Raw genomic sequence first — 23,980 nt, forward strand, 5'->3', positions numbered from 1 at the left:
CGCAAGAGTAACACTGAATCTGCCTTTTTAAAATCCCTCTCTTCTGTTGAATTGCACTGAAGAGAAAACCAGCCCTGTCGTCTTTTGTCGACACTTCACATAAATGGCCGCCGATGTTTCATGTTGTTTTTTTTTTTTAATTACCATTATATACAATATATTTACGAAATGCTGTTTTCTTGGGATTGACTGAGTAGGGTCTGCTTGTTTTCTTTTTAACCTGGTAGAAGTCTTTTCAGAAACTGACACTCACTATTTGGGAGCTTTTCAATGTTGAAAAATAAATTTTTTTTTTCCTAAGTGGATGCCTGTCTCTTTGCTAATTTATTACCTCTGCCTCCACTTAAAATAAGTAGATTTGACACACAACACAGCTGGAAATCCTTACATTAAAGGAAATTCCAATTCTGCATCCTGCGTTAACGATATTGGGTCATTTTCCAAACGGGGCTTAAGTCTTGTCCTGGAATACCTGTTGCTTTTAATAGGCTTTCTGTGTTACAGTGAAATATGTCCAGAAATAGTGATGCTTTTAAACTCTGTATTTACATATGCACAAGTTATCTATTGTATAATTTATGTATAACCAAACTGAAAATAATTGTACAGCAGTAGGGTAGCACTGCTGTCTATCCATGGTGAGCTGTAGATTCAAGTTTAGCTCATTATGGGTGAAGTTTGTATGTTCTCCCTACATTCATGTGGGTTTCCTCAGGTGCTATGATTTCTTCCCACAGTCCAAAGATGTGTTTCGGGTGAACTGGCAACTTTGAATTGCCCGTAGTGTGTCGACGTGTGCATGTGTGTGTCTACCCTGTGATGGTCTGGAGCTCCATGCTTCCAGGAGAGGCCTCAGATCACCGCAACCCAACCCTGGACATTTGACTAATAAACTAAGTGGTAGACTGTACCCGTAAATAAACACTTCTCATGGATGGATATAAACGTGTACATTTAGACTGTTTATTCACGATGGACAGTATTATCCCACATCTAGTGAAATATAGGACTATTTAGACGGTTACGTTTAAATTTTAGGGTTAATTTTGTTAGCACCAGTCAGATAAACTCACTTTTAATCATTTTACTAAATTTATTTTTGCCTGCAGTAGTGTAAATGATGTGGGTCAATGGGGGAAAGGGAAAAGTGTCACGTGAGAAGTTTTCAACACGTGAGACTTAATCCTGGATTTAAAGTTGTCGTTACTATATTCTCGACTTGGTTCCAAGAGCAGACTTCCCGGAACAAGTAATGTTTGTAAAAGCGAGGGAAGCTTGCACGGAGCACGTCTGGGTTTACTTGTCTAAGTCTAATATCATAGTTTTGCCAATATGTTGGTAATACCGAACACAGCATTTCATCACAACAGCCACTAAAACAAGGACGAGTGAAGGAGCCGCCGACCAACAGGATCGCACAGGTTGGTACCAGTTCAGACTGGTTCTGTCGCCGCGGCTCTTTTAATTGTGGTGTCGCGGTCATAGTACCAAATTCGAATCGCACCTTACGCTAGTTCCCTGAGCACGGTACTGGACATACAGTAAACTGCTCCAGTAATCACGGGGTAAACCACTGAGTAAGTATCTGACTAGCTGGAAGATTAGAGACAGAAGGGAGAAAAAAAAGTCCTGTGTGAGGAAATTATATTGAATTTTCATCCCAGTGAGTTTCAGTCAAAATAGTTTCCTCCCGTCTTGGCTTGGGTCAGACTACAACACAAAGCTGGTTTTTATCATGGCCATTTGATTTTTACGTCAGAGTTTTCGCTCAGACACAATTTTGAATTTTCTTCATAAATTTCCTCACCGCAGTTTACTGCCTTGTTCTTGTACAGTACACCATCTGTGAACTTTGTATTGACTAATGCATGATTTACTGCCATACTTTTGTCAGTGTGCAAATAATTGCATTATTTTTTTATAATTACAAAATGTTACTATTTATTGTCCATACGATATTGTATAAATGTATATAACTAAGGTGTAAAGAAGCCAGAGGTGGCGCGCGTTGTGCACGTGTCGCATACTGGGAAATGTAGTTTCTGAAAAGAACACTTTTTTTAACGGCATTGACAATTGATTGCGGTTCTTTACGTTACAGGGCAGGGTTATGCATTTGTAAAAGACAAGCCCATTTTCGCATTTACTAATGTTTTCATGTCACGCTTAAGTATATAATACACAGGACTGAGCAGAACAAAGCATTATTTGTTGATGTTCTTCTAATGTTTACCTTAATGTTGTTTTTAAAAATATTGACAGTCTTATTATACACACATGATCTATTCCCCACAGCTTCCTTAAAACTTGCAGTTGAAGTAATAACATGTTAATAATTGATCTGTATGGCTATGTTACATTAAAAAAAAAACAAAATAGGCATTTAGTGCTGTATATGTGGCACAAGTGAAGTGCATTAATTCCACTCTCACACACCCCAGTTTTATTCCACTTGAAAGAGACTTTTCATTATTACATGGAGTGCAGAGGAAAATGGTTATAAACTAAAGGATATCAGTTTGGGACTCACAGTTTTTTGCCATTAAGAACATTACTTTTGGCAACATAAAACCAGTAGTTTTAGATTACTTAAGTCAGCTGTGTCCTATTGATGGAAAACCACATTTCCCATAAGTAACCCACATGGCTAAACCTCACAATCTCTAAATAGGTTTAAAGAAAATCTGTCCCAGCTGACCTCAAGGAGTCATTACTTGAACGAACGATAGTCAGCAATGGGAATGCCTATTAAACGACAAGGTGAGTGCATTAGCCTCTTGAGTATGTGTATGTAAATACATTTAGTTTCAGAGAATCATAATGCATTTGAATTTAGTGTGAATACTGTATTTTATACAGATTGAGATTAATATACCGTGTACAGCCATGAGTGTTATTCTGACTGCTCTGCCACCTGTGTGAATCAGGAGGTACTGGGTCTCACATTGTGGAGTGTATGTCTCTAAATTACACAACATCACTCAAAGAGATGGTATTTATTGTGTTCTTTTCACAGCTCTAATGGTTTGTGAGACTAGCTGCCGTTATTTTTTTGTTTTCGCTGCCTTACGTGTGAACAAACAGTGTCTGTCACTAAGTCTTTAACCAGCAGATGCAGAGAAGGCACTGCATGCGATGGAGACCTGCCAGTCTGAGGGGGATGAGGGGTTCCGCTTTCGAGCAGAGAAGCTGCTACACATCTTTCAGAGCGATCTGTTTCAGGCTCTTCTTGGTAAGGACCACCTAGACCACTCACCAGCAGCCTGGCAGACTGCTGGATGTGATCCTGGCATTTTTATTGTCATTGGTTTAGCCACAAAACAACCAGGCAAAACCAAAGGATCTTGTGAGTATTTGGCAATGGAAAATTAGTCCCAAGCAATGAACACCTTTACTTCACCACACACACTTTGTCTGAAACTGCTTGTCCCAAGTGGGGTTGTGGCAAACCAGAGCCTAACCCAGCAACACAGGGCGCAAAGCTGAAGGGGGCACACCCAGGACAGGATGCCAGTCTGGTGCAAGACACCCCAAGCGGTACTCGAATCCCAGACCCACCAGAGAGCAGGCACAGGCCAAACCCACTGCACCCCCTGCCTTTACTTCACCAATTTACACAACTATGTATTTATTTAGGGGGTGCAGTGGGTTTGGCTGGGTCCTGCTCTCCGGTGGGTCTGGGGTTTGAGTCCTGCTTGGGGTGCCCTGTGATGGACTGGTGTCTTGTCCTGGGTGCGTCCCCTCCCCCTCCAGCCTTATGCCCTGTGCTGCTGGATTAGGCTCTGGCTTACCGTGACTCTGCTTGGGACAAGTGGCTTCAGCAAGTGTGCGCGTGTGTGCGTGCGCGTGTGTGCGTGTTTATTTAAGGCAATTTGGCTGATTAAGTACCTCACCCTAAGGTAAGAAACCATAGACCTTCTGGGCACAGTTCAAAATCTTTAACCAGTATGCTACATGTGGTTGCCTTGCTGAAATCATTTAATTAATAAAACTGATCTGTGCATCACTTTTCGGAGTTTTTATGCAGCTCTGTCACAACTAACTCATGCTTTTTTTTTGTCACATGAGGAAGACAGTGGAACAGCATGGTAATGGTTGCAAAACAGACCAACTGCTACAGTTTGGAATAGAAACTCAGTTTACACCTGGTCTTACGTGCAAGATATGGTATTTTGTCTAGCTCTAATAATTCTGGAAAATTATTTGATAATCTGATTCCATAATCCAAATTAAATCTCATGGATTTTATTTGCTCTTGGAGTTAGTGTTTGCCACCTCCGTTTGGTCACTTTACTAGGTGTTTCGATACGTAGCAATATGCCTGTCTTTCAAGACTTTGAAGTTTAAATCTGAGTTTCATGTGCATCAAATAATACAAAAATTATAGATGTACAAATATATATGCATGAATTCATTTCCCTTACAGAACAAACATATAAAGCAAAAAAAAAAAAGGAAAATTCTTTTGTCATCGAAAAGAGTTTGTTTTCTGAAAACTTTTTGCAGATTGTTGTAGTCTGCTACATCAGCAACAAAAAAAAAAATCAGTTCCCACATTTATTTTCAATACAGGATCAAAGTTATCTACAGTTTATGCCAGAAGCATCGGGCATGAGGTTGGATACACCCTGGACAGGACACTAGTCCATTACAGGAGAATCACAAACACATTGAACATTTATTTTCAGCTAGTGTAGTTTAACTTTTTTTTAATCAATCAAATATAGATGGATGGTAGAGCCCTCTAATGCCACATTTCAGTGATTTTTTTTTTTTTTTTTTTTTTTTGTAACTTTATATGGTTTGTTACTGACATCGTTGTGGCAATTATGGTGTTTTTGAGGAGCAGCTCATTACCTAATTAATGATCTATTATGTCATGTCTAAGTGATTTCCCCATTGCTCTTACACAAACCCTATTTCCGGAAAAGCTGGGATATTTTCTAAAATACAATAAAAACAAGGATCTGCAATTTGTAAATTCTCTTGAACTTTTATCTGTACATTTGAAATATAGATATAAATATTTATTGGTCCCAAAGGAAATTGAACAAAGCTATAGCAGTACACATATAACAAAGTAGCAACAGAACAGTAAATTATGGTGATAATGTATGAAAAGATTAGCGGGGTGCGGTGGCGCAGTGGGTTGGACCGCAGTCCTACTCTCCGGTGGGTCTGGGGTTCGAGTCCCGCTTGGGGTGCCTTGCAATGGACTGGCATCCCGTCCTGGGTGTGTCCCTTCCCCCTCCGGCCTTACGCCTTGTGTTGCCGGGTAGGCTCCGGTTCCCCGTGACCCCGTACGGGACAAGCGGTTCTGAAAGTGTGTGTGTGTGTATGAAAAGATTTTTACAGTTGATGACCCCAGTGTATTTGTTTCATCTGATTTTAAAGATGTTGTACATCAAACAAATTACAGACCACCACCCCCCATTCGACACTCCCCAGTGTGAGATGTGCTCATATGCTCTTGCTAAAAGTTCAGTACCTGCATTACACTCTGCCAAGTGGGACTAAACACTTCTAAATCGCCCTGTACCACAGAGAGGAAAAGCATTATTTTATCTTTGTAGTGCAGCTACCAGCCCGCTGTGACTCACCACCTGCAGTTGCCTGCCTAATTCCCACCTCACTGGGGGAAGATGAGTGTTTGGTAGCTGTGTGAGTGCTGAGTGTGCTGATCCAGATTGGAAATGCCAAGCAGCATCATTCCTGATGAGTAAATCCAGTGCCAGCTGTCTGAGGCACGGCTAACTGCTGTTACTGTCACGGTTTGGAGTGGCATGGTCTGGAACAGGGTACTGAGTGTGAGCTGGTTTGAGACACCTGTGTCCTCACACTTTTCACACACCCCCACCTGCCACTGGCTCTCCATGTGCAGCCCATGTTTTAAACAATGAGCTTAGTTTAGATTCTGTCTTGATAGCGGTGCACTTTCCCTCACAAACACAAAAACCCCTGACAACATGTAAATTTTTCATTCTGGCTTTTAATTGTGGAAATTCTTCCATGGTTCTGGAATCCACCATAATCTTCTAGAATCTTTCAAAGTTTTTTGGTTGTCATAGTCTCAAAATATATATATTTTTTTTTTCTTTTTTTTTCTTTTTTTCAATAAACAGTTAAGTGTGGATTTTGTACTGCTTCTATTCACCAAATTTTGGATTATCTACTGTTATTGTTCTGACATTTTTTTACAAGGACACTTAGAATGTGAAACTTGTACACTTACAATGATCTAGCCATTTATACAGTTGAGTAATTTTCAGTGTATCAGTTCAGAGTAAGTATCTTGATAAAGGGGACTACAGCAGGAAGGGGAAGAAAAGCTAAGTGCTGACTTGCAGGCAACAGCTCTAACCACTATGCCACCTGCTGGCCATTTTTTGCATTTTTTGTTTGTCTTTTCTCCACAAGTTCCCGAATAATCCATATTTGTAGGAAAAATGGCTCAAAGTTCAGTTCTTTTCTTTTGCCTTCAGTGTACTGAGAGTTGCCGCAGTGGTGATGGGGCTCAGCATCTCACACGTTCAATGAATATCATGTGGTCAATATGAGTACAGGTCTGACTGATGACTCAGCATCCCTTGAGGGCTGTGGATGGCACTTTATAGACCTACCCTGCCAACAGAGAAGTTTCTGGTTCTGGGAGGGCTTTTGCGATTGTAATCTTTAAACAGGAATTAAAAAACTGTTGAATAAAGCTATACAAATCTACATATTGTAAAGTGCTGTGTAACTGTTGTCAAACCTGGAGCATATAAACCTGCTTTTGAACGTGTTGGCGGCCTGGGGGAAGGGGGAGGGGGCTGTTCGCATCCCTGCTATGAAAGTTCATCTTGTGCTTGGTCTCTCTGCACTATTGTGTGTGATGTGCTTCCCATCCCACCACTGTAGCGGTGGTGCCGGGAGACATCACGACTCAGGTGCAAGGCGGCTCTTTGGCCCAGTCTGATCCAGGCAACCCACATTCCAGGTTCTGAAGGTACACCAGTGCGAGCCAGTCCTGCATGGATTAATTCTCGCCACATTCATGCAAAGGATGCTGGTCTCTCATCTCTTGTTGTGACAGATACAGTCATACCCATATGGAAAAAAAACACATTTACATATTTATACCCCAAAATGAAAATAATTGCATATTCTGGCATATATCGAAATAGGTTTTTTCCATATAGATTATATTTACACTTATCTCCAAATATATTATTAAAACATGATACATCTTCAAATATTTACATGTATTCTATTTTAAAATTGGTTTTATAAACTGAACAGGGTCACAACAGCACACAGGTGGACAGTACACTGAGAAAATGCAGATGCATCCACATACACACACACACACATAGAGCAAGGGCTCAGTGTCAAAAGGTTACACTTTTTCACAGGTGTGATCTTGTAGCCCTTTTTGAGTGTCCAGATATTCCAGAATTCATTAGGATTGTCATATGAATCACTGGAAATTTTTCACTTGGGAGAAATTTAAATCATATGTTTACAGCGCGAACTTCTGGTATCAACCACAGCATTGACATGCAGCTGCATATGTAAGAGTAGTCAGTCTGTGTTTTGTAACATCATCAAGAAAGGAGTTTGGGTTGGGATTTAACAAGAGAGTAGTTGGGGAGAAATTTCACAATTCTGAACCGCTCGCCCCATACGGGGTCGCGGGGAACCGGAGCCTACCCGGCAACACAGGGCGTAAGGCCGGAGGGGGAAGGGACACACCCAGGACGGGACGCCAGTCCGTCGCAAGGCACTAGTTGGGGAGAAATTATCTCTTTTTTTGTCAAATCTATTTTGAATAGTTGAAATATTGTGCCCTGTGTTGCCAGATTAGACTCCGGTTTACCGTGAGCCCACTTGGGACAAGCGGTTGTAAACATTGTTTGTGTGTGTGTGTGTGTGTGTGTGAAATATGTACATGTATTCTTAGCAGTTCATTTTACAGCTATAGGTGCAGAGCATTGTGAGAGTGAATTTTCTATTAGGCTGTATGTTCCTTGAAGGTGGTGGCTTGTGCTGTGCTTTTTCATTTTTTAGCGCTAAAAATCAAACTAATTGGAATTGTTTATTAGACTAGACACCTTCTTGTATATGAGTTTTCTTTCACTATTAATAGTGATAAATGTCATATTTAACATTTGATATTTCTAACTTTCTCTTTAATATAAATACACCTGATGTATATATGCATTCGGCACACACGTAGATATATGTAGTGTATGTGCATAATTTGTTACAGTATTTGTAATTTTTCAGTAACAGCTGTTGGGAATTTTGATATTTGTGTTCTCTGGTGAAATAGGAATAATATTTCTTATTTTAAATATATTTTCAGTGGATTTGTGGGTGTATGTAGGTCCTTGTTTGGATTTTTTCGGAAGAAATAATGGTATTTACCATTTCTATTGACAAGTTTTAGTCTAAGAAGCTGATTTCCAGGAGTGGATTAAGTTTGTAAACTGAGGAATGGCTGTACTTAATTCTACCAGTTTCTTAGGGTGGGCCCTTGTTGACTTGAATCTCCATATCCAAATCTTGTTCCATATCCACTGCAGCAGCACCTGATCTTCTGCAACCAACCCTTTTGAAACATGCGATATGAGTGCAGCTGCTTTGGGCGTTCGAAACGAGCAGTTTCCCATCGCGCCGCGCAAAGCCGCTGGCCAGCCATGTGCGACCAGTGAGAGTTCTCGCAAATAAAGAGATTAGGTTGTCCTTCCTGGTGCTGTGGGATTATAAATTCAGCCAGCCCATGGCAAGGATTTAAGATGTGGTAGCTGCCCCCCCCAGTCCACTTGGAGACATGTCCTTACTGAGCATGCTCAGAAACCACTCGCTTTGCAGCGCTCATTACTGACAACACTGTGTGTCCTTGCCTGTGGTTTAAAACCATTCTGAAAATAATTTGTGCCTTTCCTCGGAGTCAAAAAAGTCACCCTTAAGTTTGTCTCGTTTTGAGTTTTTCTCCTGAGTGCTCCGGTTTTTTTCTTCTGACTGAAATTTCAGCTTTCCGCTTTCGATCAGCGAGCGAGGCCTTGGGGGCTCATCTCTGTTCATAGAGACTCTTCCCTTCAAATGTCTTCACAAATATGTCGACCTTGAGTGGGTGTGGGGAGGCATAGCCAGTGTTCAGTCCCACATAAAATACGCACAAACTTGCATGCTCACTCACACACACAGAATTACACTCAAATTTGTTTTGAAATCATATATAAAACATCTGCATTTAGTGTTTTCTTTCAATCTGTTTTACATTTCTGAGTACTTCGGTAATCTTTGGGTACTGTTTTACATTATACTGTATAATTCATTTGCTCTTGAAGTTCAGAGTGATGACCTGTGTAGAAAAAATGAAGAAGCTCCTTTTCCTCTAAAATGCAGCCCTTTCTCTCCCACTCCTCAGACATCCAAGAAGTCTATGAGGTGACAGTGAATGATGGCCAGGAGTCAGGAAGCTCAGAGACTCCAACTCTGGTAGGTGAACCTGAAAATCACCTATCATACCTTTTTTTCTGGTCCTGATCCCATTGTACAGGTGGAGCGGAGGAGTCGAGTCAAGTCGAGCTTTATTGTCATTCCACTACATGTGTGGACATACAGTGGGACGAAATGTCGTGTCTCGCAGGACCACGATGCTGTGTAAATAAGCATAAATATAAACATACAACACTAGACATAAGGACAGTTTTTAGACCTACATAGCTAACTTACTAAGTCGGTAATATAAAATTAGGGCAAATATACATATACTATAAACAGTTAACTATACATACACATAATCTAAGACAGACTATACAAGTACTTTTTCATTGGTGATGGATGATGGTTACCTGCATTGCCGATTTCCAGAAGACGCTGGCGATCGTAGACATATTGCAGTGTAGTTTTCTGATGTTTCTGTTGTATTTCCTCTGGTTTTGAGGACGAGGAGACAAGACTAACCGACATTAAAACACCGTTTTTAGGACCCGGAGCAGCCTCTGCGTCTGACCGCGCCGCCATCTTTTAAGTTTAAGTTTTTAAGAGGCTATCTAATTAAAGACTTGTGTTGGCTTGACACAGAGTTCAGCATTTTCACCAACATCAAGAGTGTTTGAGGATTACTTGTGGCAAACTGGTGCACCGTGCAGCACAGGTCATTGTTCTTGTACTGAGAGTTGTTCTCCATCAGGGGGAGCCAGAGGTTCATCCCCTGCCATTTTTGGGCTTTGAGGCAGGGACTTTGTGTCTTTGTGTCTTTTAGTGGTGCAACATCGGCCTTTACTCATCTCGGTGTGTGCAGACAAGCTGGCTTGCTCCACTTGAGGAGGAGCAGTGTAATACCCAACTCTGACAGCAGGCAGCGTGGTGGTGAAGCATCTGTAGTTTGAATTGTATTCACTTTGACTTTCGCTTTGCTGGGTTCCTTATTAATCTGTGTTGTGGGTTAAAATTCAAGTTTTTAATGGAGATAGTGTGTGCTCTTCCACTTGGGTGTTGATGTGTTTGCAGATATTGTACGAGTGTGATCGTGTCCTTATCAGTGTGGTACCGCTGATTCTGATGACTCGCCTCTCCTGGTGTTTGTAGAGACTGGTTTGTGCCCTCGCGCGTGTGTATTTGGTGTTGATTTCACGTGTGCCTGTCAGATTGCTTTATGTCAGTTGGATCCTGTGACCCAGCTCTTCACTGACAGTAGCAGGAATGTGTTCACCACTTAGATCTCTTTTATTTCTGCACCACTGTGTTGTGGTGTGGGGGGGTTGGGGGTCACTCGTGTTCACCTGCGTGTGCCACTGTGGCAGTTGTACACTTAGAATCTGCTCACCTGGACAGCATTGCTGAGGAAGCTGATTAGCTGTCACACACAGGGGTTGTCATCACTGAGGAAATCTATTGACTGCCATAAACGTTAGCTGTCCTCGCTGAGGAAGTTGATTAGCTAGTTTCCAGAGCAGATGTCATCACTGATGAAACTGACTGGCTGTCTCAGACAAAGCCACGAATGTTGCTGAGGAAGCCGATTGGCTGTCATACACAGTGGCTGTCACGGTGAGGAAGCTGATTGGTTGGAGCACAAGCATTCGTTCTCGTTCAGGTGCACCAAATTTCCAACTGTCCCTCAACACATTTCCCAATGCAGTTTTCCCTCTGTGTTAATGTGCATCAAGGTGTTTACGGACTGTCAACACCCTGATGTCCTGTATCTCCAGCCAGTGTGTTGCTTGGTGGTGTGTAGTGGTATAGTAAAACTGGGGATGTAGACAGACACACAGTGATGCATATAGTGCTGGACATTTAAAACCTGGAAAAAAAACACATGTAGTCAATATGCCTGCACACTCACATGCACAAACTGAGATTTTCTGTCTCCTCTTGCAAAATAGGAATGTCCACATGGCAACAAACCTTTGTATCACCATGGCAACAGCTACCCCATCACTAAGGAAACAGCTGCATGATGCTACAGCAAACTACTCCCACCTTCTCTTTCGTTCTTACATTTTTCTTTTATCAGTTTGGTTCGGCCCCAGTTTACCCTGGTTTACCCTCATTTACCTGGCAGCTATTTGTGTGGCTGCATGCTCGGCGACAGGCCGTACACGTTCACGTCTGCCAGCATTCACACTCATCTCTTCTTCCTTCTGACTCCCGCCTCTCGCGTTAGCCCTGCCTCTCTCCTCTGCTGACGCTCCCCCTTCTCCTTCCGCCTCTCCCTGCTCCCGTTCCTGTCCGTTCCCTCGCTGTCCTTACCCTCGGCCATCTCCTCTCTTTCTGTCCGTCTCTCTGTCTCCCTTCCCTCTCCCGTGCTCCTCTTCCCATCCTCTGTCCCCCTGCTCCTTCCCTGGCCACCCCCCATTCTTCCTCATCTCTGTGTCCCATTCCCTGTCTCTGCTTTCTGCTGATGCGGGTGGAGATGCAGATGAGTATCCTCTCTCTCTCTTTCCCTCCTGTGCTCAGCTTCTGAGCCCACCCCCCCCCCTTTGTCCCCTCTCCTTCCATTCCTCCCTCTTATCCTTTATTCCTCCCTCTCTCTCCCACTCTTTCCCTCCCTCTCCCACTTTGCATTCCCCCCTTCCCTCCCTCCTTTTCCTCCTCCGGTACAGTCAGTCTGTAAAAAAGAAAAAAGAGAGGGACCGTGGGAGAAAAGAAGGAACGAGGCAGGAAGACGGAAGGAGAGGGGAAAGGCTGGGGAGGGTGCGGGGTCTAGCCCTCTTATCTGAGGGGTCGAACCAAACCCTACTTCTGTCAGTTCAGGACCATGGATTGTCTCTGCATTGTGACTACAAAGGTAGGTAGTGCTGATATTTCTGAGACGTCTGAGCGCCCGCACGCGTGTGTGTATGTGTATGTGTGTGGGAGTGGGGAAAAAGGGGGATAAAGGCACAAGTGTTTCTCTTTTCTCTTTATGCTTCTTGTATCCCTCCTATTTTCAGTGATCCAGCATGCTTTGGGTTTTCACATCCTTTGTATCTCTGTGGTTCTTGAGTCCTAGTCATGGTGTATCATTTTGCCATGAGGTCATTTTCTCTGAAGTGTGTGAACGCACTTGTACTCTGAATGAATGTGTGTGTGTGTGTGTGTGTGTGTGTGTGTGTGTGTGTGTGTGTGTGTATACGCGCATGTGGGTGAGGTGAGTGGGTTCCACTTCTTTCCCCCGTTTGGAGTGACTGAGGACCTTGCACTAGAGCTCTGAGCGAGTGGAGGTCGGGCAGCCCTGGTTAGAGATGTGGTCTCCATTCCCCACAACCTGGGACAGCTTGGGTTTCAATGCCTCAGTGTGATGTCATCAACGAAGTGTGTGATCCCGACCTGCTTTCTATGCCAACAGGCGCTCGACATCGCCCGTTTACGTAACGTTCCCACTGTGATCCATCTCCTGACTCCTGATAAGCTGTTCCACTCACATTCAATGAGCTTCAGTGTGGGGAAGCATGGTAAAGCTCCTGCTTGGGGCTCAGAGGGGAGCCGGGTCCTGGGCTGCACCGGCGGGGCAGGGAGAACAGCGTTCTCTTTGGTGTGGGGCTCACTTTGTGAATGAAGCAGAGTGTGCTGCCGTAGCGCCGCAGGCTGGAGAACTTGGCACATGCCGCGAACTTCCTGTCGGATGGGAGATGTTGCCAACCTACTGGAACTTTGGTGCGACCGAGCAGCTGGATGTTGCTGAGGCGACTGTTACCGAGGGACACATGCTGGTGCTCGCGTGCCACGAGCTCCTGCCCCCCAGTGAATAAGCAGCGCATGTGTGAGCGTGCCAGTCAGTTTTAAATGTATTTGATTTCGCTCCCTTGGTAACCAGTTGGAGCTCGGCTCCCTACTAATTGCGCATAGGAGACGCTGTCATTATGAACGTGGGAGTGAAAAGGCTGCCCTTCCGTCACCGGGATCTGGATCTGTGTGTGACAGATTTCTGCATGACATGTCTGTTGACCAATGCATGGGCGTGCATGGGTGTTTGTGTGTGACAGGCGCGTGCGTGTTTGTGATGAGTGTGCAAACTCATGCCAGTGTTTCAGTGGGAAAGACGCACTGACAGTAAGTAGGAGTGGTGAGTGTGTGTAAGACATGATATGTGTGCATCTGTTTCTGGGTAGGATGGTGTGCTGGAGGTATGTGCGGCCTGGTGGTTAAATCGGGGGCACGGTGTTATTTATGGGGTGTGTGGACGGGAGGTATGTGGGAGAGGGTCGATGCTCATCACTGCAGGCTGAGAGTGACTTGTGTAAGCGATGGTATGTGATGGGCGGTGTGGAGAGAAGGCCTAAACGGAAACACACTGTGTGCGGAACGTGGGTTGGAAAGAAGAGGTACATGCTCATAGTTGTGTGTGTGTGTGTGTGTGTGTGTATGTATGCGAGAGAGAGACTGTGGGAGGTGTGCATCAGAAGCATCAGGAATGTTCTGTAGCATGTTTCCCTTAGCATGCCCCTTTCCACGCTCTTTGCACTCTTGACTTGACATCTTCGGCACTTTGAGTTGTGTTTGAACTCAGGTGGAAATATAATATCACTAATATGCCCTGTCTCATTTCACTCACTGTAAAACTGTATAACACAGACTATGAAGATATTGTTGCTGTTGCCATCATTATGGTATAAAAAGACTCCAAACGTTTGAGTTTTTGCTGTTGATTCCAGTGGTGTTTTCTTGAATGTACTCTGCCAGTAGAACATTAGTAATGAGTTGAAGTTCATACATTGATCACTGTCCAATCAGGGAGCTAGTGGTTGGAAGCTTATCCTGCAGGCATAGCGGGTGAGGCAGGGTATACCTCAGGTGGGATCCCAGTCCATCGCAGGCCATTCACACACTCGTTCACTCACACACACAATTTATGGTCATCAGAGCCCACAGCCCTGGAGCTGAGAGGGCACTAGCACTACTAGCTGTGTCACTGAGTTGCCCTCAGGCTGACTTTCACTGGTACTCGGGTCTCAGGGTTTACCTGAACAATTCTTCTGAGTGGGAAACTTGTATTTGTAATAAATCCTGAAACATGTGGTGATAGTATAGACAGCAGGACTAAATGTGCAGCCAGGGGAAGCACACAGCTTCCAGCTCTTTCTTGTCCATTACAGCCGAAGCTATTCTTCTGCTACCATCCTGTGTGCTGTAAGTGTGTGTTACGGCTGTATTATAAGTGTGCTAGGAAGGCCCAGACCATAGGGAAGTGACTCAGTAGGTGGTGGGGTCCTGCTCTGTAGGGGTCCACAGCGTGAAAATGGAAGGACCCCAGTGTAAGCCTGTCGACGGAGGAGGAACAAGTTGCCCATTTCCTACAAGACCACAGAGGAACGGCGTAGACGGTTGACCTCGGTCTGTCTGATGATGTGACCCCATCTGTCCATGCAATGGACCTGTCTGCCTCCATCTCCATCTCATCTGTTTCAGTGTCTGTCATCTGCTTGAAGGAGAAGGATACTGTATGTGTACAGGAGGAAAGGATATACTCCTCTGAATGTCTGAACAAAGCAAAGGCAGATCACACAGTCCCGTTACAGTCATAGGTTCAGTGTGTGTTTGCTACACAGTGTGTTATTGATTCATTTTTTTATGTAATGACTTGTTAGTGCAGGCTCTTGAAATAACACATTCACAGTCGGGAATCAAAGTGGATTATTGAAGCACAGGAAGCGGAGGTCTTCGATGGACTTTGTGAAGCGGACAGTGCTTGTATGTTGACAGTTTTTCAGTGCACTGCCAGTCTGGTTGCCATCCGGCTCCATCCTCTGACTGCCTACCTGACTGCTGTAGCTTAAGTGTACCAAGGAGACACTGGTTCTAAAAACACGATTATCAGCACTTAACTCCAACTCCAAGGTACCTCACAGCCCATCATTGAAAATACATTTTAATCACATTTATTACTGTACCAGGGAAATTGAAAGCCCAAACGTGTATAAATCTTACCTAGATTTACAGCACAAGTGTTTACAGATTGTTGTGCCTGTATTTGCTAGCTGGCTTTCACAATTCAGAGCTTCTCAAATAACCTGTTGTCCAATTATCCTGTATGTTTGTTGCACTATTTAATGTTTTTAATAAAGCACTCCTTAAGTCCACACTTCATACTTGGTTACTCCCCAGACCTGGCAGTCATGATGTGTCACAGTACCTCATTCAAAGACTGACTAGGTGTGTGATGACAATGTGTGGAATTAAAGAAAAATCAATGAGGAGAAAGTAACTAATAAAAAAGTGACCGTCTCCTCAAATAGTAGGAAAAGAAAAAAAATTAAGACCATTTAAATGAATACCAGTAAGAACTGGAGAAGTACAAAACAAAACTGACTACCCTGTATTGGATCCCACAGACACACACAACCAACACAGCTTCTAATGTTGAATTGAAACACCTTATACTCATTTCTTTTTAACTCATAAAGATGATTGTGGTTGGGGGCTAGGAACGATGGGTAGGGTGGTTGCATGTGATGGGATTGTAGCTCTGGTGCCTCACGTTGCCTGGGCTGTGGGACCAGACATGGATTCAAATCCGTATTATTCTGTGTGGTGTTTGCATGGGTTCCCACCAGGTGCTCTGGTTTCCCTCCAGAGTTTGTGTGTGTGTGTGTGTGTGTGTGTGTGTGTGTGTGTGTGTGAGATTGCCTTGTGATGTACTGATGTCTCACCCATGCTGTACCTTATCTCATAAGGAAGCATACCTGTGCTTCCAGGATAGGCTGTAAACCACCACAATTCTGAACTGGACAAGTGGTTGTTGGTAATGGATGGACCTTTGAACAGTCAAAAGAACAGAAAAAAAGTCCTCCATGTGCCAGACTTTTTTTTTTAACCATGTTGTAATCTGCTTTCTTCATTACTGTTACTGCATGGCTTTGCAGATACTTTTTTTCTGAAGAAAAGTAGAGTACTTCATTGTGTTTTTTAAACAACCTTTTAATAGTTTCTTTACATTTATCCAATGCAACTTACAATGTTAGCCTACCTACAATTATTTATTTACCCATTTATACAGCTGGGTAATGTTACTGGAACAATTTTTTTTTTTTATTTTTTAAGAGTAAGTATATTGTTCAAGGGTCCTACAGCCAATGCTGGGATCAAACCTGTGGGTCCAAAGGCAACAACTCTAAGCACTATGCTATGAGCTGTCCCAGGAAGGGTGGTGAATGTGGTAAATCACTGTGCACGGGACAGTTCCCCAGCTGGGAATCAGAGGAGCGGCTTCCTCATTACAGGACCCGTTCCCTATACCTGATGAACAGCACTGATTTAACACCTGCGTGTGAATACCACGGGGTGGCTTCTGTCATGGTAACACTGGCCTGCCCTCTGTTAGGTGACCGCCAGCACAGAAAGACATAATTGCACTTAGCTTCCAGCATGACACACACCATAAACACTGTATAGGCAGTGTATACAAATGGTACACAGGAAAGCTGTCACGTTGCGTTGCGCTCTTCCTGTCACTGTTAGTCCTATACTTATTCATTTATTTTTTGCTTGACTGTTGCTCAGACACCAAAATATGTTTGTACCATATTATTTTCTGGTTTTAATTGCATCAGTGATTATGGTTTTCCCACGTTATATATCATTGCAACAGAGTAACTGTCACGGTGTCCACCCGGAGCAGAAGCGCCGGACCCAAGCGCAGATCACAGGAAGGTTTCATGATGGGAAATCCAAAAGACGTGGTCACAAGACAAGCAAAGGGTCACCGATGAACATACGTTGTTGAAGGGGCAATCCGAAAGCCGTATTTCGAAGAGACAAGCGAGAGGTCGAGGAGTACCAAGAATGGAGATGTAGGGATTCAGAAGAAGGAGCTGGGGAGCAGGGACTAGGAAGGGCAGGACAGGAAAAGTAAGCAGGTAGATGCACAGGAGACACACAAGTAACAAGGCTGAGCAAGGTTCCGCGTCTCACTGCGCTCCGAACCTTCCTTTTATACGCCCGTCCCCTGATCCGCCGCAGGTGATCGTTGTTGCGCTGAGGTGGAGGGCGTGACAGCAACCCATGCAGTTGTGCTGTTTAATGACATGATCATCTGTTAAAATATGTGTTTGTGTAGAATTAATGTGCACGTTTATTTTTGTGATATTGTTCTCACTATTATTAGTTTTATTATTCTTAATAATATGGAATGAAGGTTTCAGCAGCCATGGTGCTCTGTTGTATTTTTAGAATTTACCATGAACTTCAAAGCACCCTTTACACATACAGACGGTGTGTTTTTTCACGCTGGCAAGGAGGCGGCAGCTTGCGAAGGGTGTTCTGTGCCGCCTCCTGAGTCTCAGTGACAGATTTAGTCTTCAGCAGTTTTAGTGTTGTAATAAAAAATCAGCAGCTCTCACGAGCTGCATGGAAAAAGATAGAACATATTTTAGTGGGTGGAGGGCATGGGAGCAGTTTGGCCGGAGCTGTCAGAGGGGCCGGAAGTAATTCTGTCATGTGGCAATGTACATACCTTATAGGGACAGCAGGGAGTATAGTGGTTAGGGCCTTTTCCCTGTAGTCTGAAGGTGCTGGGTTCAAAACCCGTTATTCCTATAGTGCCCTTGATCAAGGTACTTATGCTAAATAGACACTGTCAAAATGTTCTAAATGTATGAGTGGATAAATTGTTGATTATTTAATATTATTAGTCCCCTTAGACAAAGCAGTCAGAATTATCTAATATTATTAGTCCTCTTGGACAAAGCAGCCAGATAAATAACAAATAATAGCACAAGTAATGTGGCACGTTGGCATGTGGGGTAGAAGAATCTGGCTGAGTGCACGTATTCCCTGTGTTTGTGTGAGTTTCCTCCAGATGCTCTGATTTCCTTTCACAGTCCGAAGGCATGCATTTCAGGTGGACAGGTGACAGCGTAGTGCTTAGTGCCATTGTCTTTGAACCTAAAGTTCACATGTTCCAATTCCACTTCTAGCTGTGGTATCCTTGAGCAAGGTACGGACCCTAAGTTGCTCTAGTAAAATTACCCAGTTGTATAAATTGTAGGAAACAACATTGTAAGTGGCATTGAAGAAAAAGATCAGCAAAATAAATAAATGTGAAGTGCTGACTCTAAGTTGCCTTTAGTCTGTGTGACAGTGTGATTAGTTTATGATGAAGGCACTACCTCACACCCTGTGTCTACAGGATAGGATCTAGGTCATCATGAACTGCCCTGGTCCACTCATCTTCTTGTCCTCCTGTCACTGTGCTGAACTTGGAAATGAGTGACTTGTCCAACACACTGGCTCCTAACTGGCAGCTATGTGATAGTGGAGCATCTGTACTGCCAGTACACACCTTTGAGGATGGTGCACCACGCTTTTCCTGACTCACTGGTGGAAAACGGTTCAACCGCACACCAGCATCTTTTCGCAGAGTCACACACAAATTTAGCTGCACCATTCCAATGCCTGAAGCAGTTTTACGAGTAGATATTATACAACATTATTCTCACATTCAAGTTTAGGGGGAAACAAGTGCCGTTTTAGAAGAGAAATACAGAGCACGGCCCTTGTGACCGAGAGTGAAGCGAAAGGAGAACAGCAGAAATCAACACCGAGGAGATGATCTCTCCCATCTACAAACCTCTTACTCACCCTCCCGTCCCCATCCCCCCCGTCTCTCTGATTAAAAGACTCCCTCTCAGGACACACTCTCAGTTCGTAAGAGACGTCTGGCTCTTTAATTTTGAAACAATGATGGGGAATACAGTACGTTCCTCGTTGGTGGCTTCATTCATCGACTCAGATGTTTTTCCAATTAAATTTTATTCCGCTTTTATACTACGCATATAGTACTGACTGTAGTACCAGTGTTTAAACATCCAGTTATGATTCTACTAATCCAGTCAAATGTATGCATTTGTCTAGTGCATGTATGTTTAGCCAGAGGAGGTGATCCCTCAGAATTCTCTAGAGCACCTTAACCTCACATGTGTTCAGTATATGTGTGTTTTCATACATTCATTCATTATCAATATCAGCTTGTCCAGTGCAGGGTGGACCAGAGCCTATCCTGAAAGCATGAGGTGTGAGACAGGGTACACCCTGGACAAGATGCAAGTCCATCACAGGAGAGTTATACACATACACTCAGGGCAAATTACTTCACGTGAACACGTTTTTTGACTTTGGGAGGACAGCAGAGCACCGAGTAGAAATCCACACTAACATGGGGAATACATGCAAACTCCACACTGTTGTCTAAACCCACATCCAATCCAACAACACACAAACTGTGAGGCACCAGTGCTATCCACTGTGCCACCCTCCTGCCCTATTTTCATATACAGTACATATTCTCTGTTATATTTAAGCTTACATTATTCACTTCTGCATTAACAAATTCTCATGTATTTTTAACCGTGTGCAGTATATGGTCAATCCTGTGTGAATGTATTCTCACATTTGTTTTTGCTTATACAGTCACCGGCCACTTTATTAGGTACACCTGTTCAACTGCTCATGAACACGTATAACTGATCAGTCAATCACATGGCTGCATCTCAATGCATTTAGGCATGTAGACATGGTCAAGACGATCTGCTGAAGTTCAAACTGAGCATCAGAATGGGGAAGAAAGGTGATTTAAGTGACTTTGAATGTGGCATGGTTGTTGGTGCCAGACGGGCTGATCTGAGTATTTCAGAAACTGCTAATCTACTGGGATTTCCTGCACAACCATCTCTAGGGTTTACAGAGAATGGTCAGAAAAGGAGAAAATATCCAGTGAGGGGCAGTTCTGTGGGCGAAAATGCCTTGTTGATGCCAGAGGTCAGAGGAGAATGGCCAGACTGGTTCGAGCTGATAGAAAGGCAACAGTAACTCAGATAACCACTTGTTACAGCCAAGGTATGCAGAAGAGCATCTCTGAATGCACAACACGTCGAACCTCGAAGCAGATGGGCTACAGCAGCAGAAGACCACACTGGGTGCCACTCCTGTCAGCTAAGAACGGGAAACTGAGGCTACAATTTGCACGGGCTCACGAAAATTGCACAATAGAAGACTGGAAAAATGTTGCCTGGTCTGATGAGTCTCGATTTCTGCTGCAAAATTCAGATGGTAGGGTCAGAATTTGGTGTAGACAACATGAAAGCATGGATCCATCCTGCCTTATATCAACGGTTCAGGCTGGTGGTGGTGGTGCGATGGTGTGGGGGATATTTTGTTGGCACACTTTGGGCCCCTTAGTACCAGCTGAGCGTCGTTTAAACACCACAGCCTACCCGAGTATTGTTGCTAACCATGTCTACCCCTTTATGACCACATTGTACCCATCTTCTGATGGCTACTTCCAGCAGAATAATCCGCCATGTCACAAAACTCAGATAATCTCAAACTGGTTTCTTGAACATGACAATGAGTTCACTATACTCAAATGGCCTCCACAGTCACCAGATCTCAATCCAATAGAGCACCTTTGGGATGTGGTGGAACGGGAGATTCGCATCATGGATATGCAGCCGACAAATCTGCAGCAACTGAGTGATGCAATCATGTCAATATGGACCAAAATCTCTGAGGAATGTTTCCAGCACCTTGTTGAATCTTTGCCCCGGAGAATTAAGGCAGTTCTGAAGGAAAAAGGGGGTCCAACCCGGTACTAGCAAGGTGTACCTAATAAAGTGGAAAATGAGTGTATATATTCAGATCAGCTCATATGTGTTCTCATAAATATTTATTAATATAGGTGTTCAATCGTGCTTGTATGTATTCTCATAGATATTCTGCCCCACTCCTCATGATGCTGCAGATTTGATATGTGCATCATCTAAGCGAGCATTTTGTCAGCATTTCTTCGCAGACTTATGAGAACATTACCCACTCCCCTGGGGGGGTAGCAGGACTCCCACCAGCAGTTGCCCATCTTGAGTACCCTGCACCCACTACCCACTCAATGACATCACACACCCTTACGTGCAGCTGTCATCTCCATCTGCGCGACTGCTCGCCATTGTTTCGGAGGCGGCTTTGCGTGGCACTCCCATAATGCATCTGGACCCAGACTGCATGGAGATGTGCAAAAAATGGATAGGATGGCAGATAGGGGGTGGAGGTGGATTGAGAAATGAACAGTACAGTGGTTAGGAAAGTGTGGATTGGGATAGCGGATGTGGACACCAGGCAGGGAATGGTCCAGTTTGTGATGCCGTGGCAGGTTTCCTCCATGAGAAAACACAGTAAAGTATCTGGTCTTCTATCGTCCTGGGCCTTGCTGGGCAGACAAGTAGAGCGGAGTTCATTGAAGTGGTTTGACCTTGAAATTTTGTGCTGTGAGGACCCAGTGGTACCTGCTGTGCTGTCTCTGTGACTTGTGTCATGTATCAAGATGATGTGACTTGAGTCTCTGCGTGAAAAGTCATGAAATTCCCATCCAGTGTATGTGTGTAACAGGTCAACTTACATTGGTAAAAGGACACATGTGTCAGGCTATTTAAATTGGACACTGGATTCAAACAGTAAGTGACATATTCAGCTCAGCAGTGATTGGTTAATTTTGCTTGTGCTTGTTACATTTCATCTGAGCATACAAACTTCTAAAGTAATAGTTTTTTGTTTCCTATCTGTAAAAATGTAGTTCTTTTGAGCTTTTCAGCCAGCTGTGAGAACCAGGGTGGGCCAGCATGCCTCCTCTGTGTCCACGGTTCAGACTTGCCGAGAGAGAGCGAGAACAAGAGCGAGCGCTCGGATGTGAAGCGGAGTGACCTCACACTCTGCTGCCGCCACCCCCAAGTCACCCACCCTGCCCCGGTTCCCTTGTTAACTTCCCCTGTGATGAATTATAGATGCGAGATGATGCGGAGTCAACACTCACAGTTCACAGCATTATTAGCGCTGCATTGGGATATTAGTATTCGCATCAGGACTCTGGCCCTCGGACCCGTGCTGCCCTTACCGCTCAGCTTCACAGGGATGGCCGATGAGCGGAGGGCTGAGGGGCCTACCGGTTGGGAGGGGGGACGTGGGCTGTAGCAGGGCCCCCGCGCGCACAGGCGTGACGCCAGAGAGATGGAGTCAGCCCCCCCACCGCCCACCGCCAGCCGCGCGGCTCAATTATTCATCTAGCGGACACGCTGCTCTCCCCGAAGAGCCGGCCCGTGCTGTGGAGCCCATTCACACAATGTGCTGCCAGGGGGGAGGGGGCGGACCCACTTCAGGGCACTAATGCACGACCGCCCCGCCCACTCAGCGCTCTTCCTTAGGAGCCCCCCCAAGAGTGTTTCCGCAGCAGCCAGTGTCACTGTGATATACCTCCTCAGTTCCGTGTTCCTTCGCGGTTCCTTTGTGTTCCTCTGTTGTCCTCTGTCACCATAGGTGGAGGGGTGGCGTGGAAGACTGGAGGGGGGTCCTGCAGCAGCTTGACAAAGATGGCAGCTCACATCTCTGAGACAAGGTGGGACAGGGTGGGACGGAATGGACCACCAGCCCAGACAGCCAGACTGTGCGCTCACACATTCTGAATACAATGTCGCTGTGTTTACACGCACCCACTCACACAAACTGAGTATGGTGTGTATATGTAGCTCGCCACATCCTGGCTTCCACTGCAGCCCCTTACCTGGGCAGACACAAGTGCTTAGCCAATCAGCGCTTTCATCCGCTGTCTCTTTCTACAATCCTTCTGTCTTTCTGCCCTCACTCATTTTTTCCTGTCTCTCTCATCCTGTCTCGCTACGTCCGTATCTCTTGTGACCCCCTCACGCCTCCTCAGCCTTTTGCCTGCTTCCTGCCTCCTCCTCCTCTTTTCTTCTCAGGCCCTTTCAGTGGTGCCGCTCCTTCCTCTCCTTTTGCTCCTTCCTCCTCATGCTCCCTTTCCTGCCTGGCTTCCATCCTTCTCACATCAAATTTATAAACGTTTCTTCCTGGCACCGAGGTGTCAATGGGCTGCCAGTGCAAACTCGGAGCTGCCATCAAAGGAGCAGGATGTGCTTGGTGTCTCCTCTCAGTCTCTTTCTCTGTCCCCATCCACCTTAGAATCCTCATCCTCCATTCCTACTGATGGAAACACACTTCACTGCTCAATAGATAGCAGCAGCACTCCATGGAATCTGAACCCACAAGCAGTGGCCCTGTTACATTGTTAGAAGTGTTAATGGCTCTTTTGTTTGATGTCAGTTCTGTAGAAAACATCTGCCACTTGTCTGTGTTAGACAATCCTCCTCTCACAGCCCTGAGTCTCCCACCATGCCTCGTGGTCCTGCTCTCGCCCCTCTGTCGCACTGCCGTCCGTTCATCCAGCTGCCGCAGAGGCCGTGTCACACATCTATTTGACCTTCAGCCCGTACACTGATATTACAGAGAGTGTGGCGAAGATTAGCGCACACAAGCGCACACACACACACAGGCACACCAACAGCTTCTACAACTGCAGTGGAGGAGCCCTGGGGCAGGGGGGGAGATGGTACCTGGGGACGATGGATCACAAACATAGGATCAAAGCTGTGAGTCTTTTTCTGGACCAGACTGAGTTATGTCACCCCCCCCCACACACACACACACACACACACACACACACACACACACA

At 44.7% G+C, this 23,980-nt stretch overlaps 1 protein-coding gene across 2 annotated transcripts in view; it reads left to right on the forward strand.

Moving 5' to 3' along the window:
* The first annotated feature begins 3,124 nt into the window (after positions 1–3,124).
* Positions 3,125–23,980, forward strand: part of dlg4a (discs, large homolog 4a (Drosophila)) — a 98,777-nt gene continuing 77,921 nt past the window's right edge. Inside the window, exons 1-2 of one of the 2 annotated variants that reach the window (XM_029247260.1) lie at positions 3,125–3,232; positions 9,413–9,483. In XM_029247260.1, coding sequence (XP_029103093.1) covers positions 3,136–3,232; positions 9,413–9,483 — 168 coding nt within the window. In that variant the 5' untranslated portion in view covers positions 3,125–3,135. Of the gene's footprint in view, positions 3,233–9,412; positions 9,484–12,138; positions 12,281–23,980 lie in introns of those variants that run through there. The other variant, XM_029247263.1, reaches the window with a different exon arrangement.

This window comes from Scleropages formosus, chromosome 21, assembly GCF_900964775.1.
Source record: "Scleropages formosus chromosome 21, fSclFor1.1, whole genome shotgun sequence".
Classification (NCBI taxonomy): Eukaryota; Metazoa; Chordata; class Actinopteri; order Osteoglossiformes; family Osteoglossidae; genus Scleropages; species Scleropages formosus.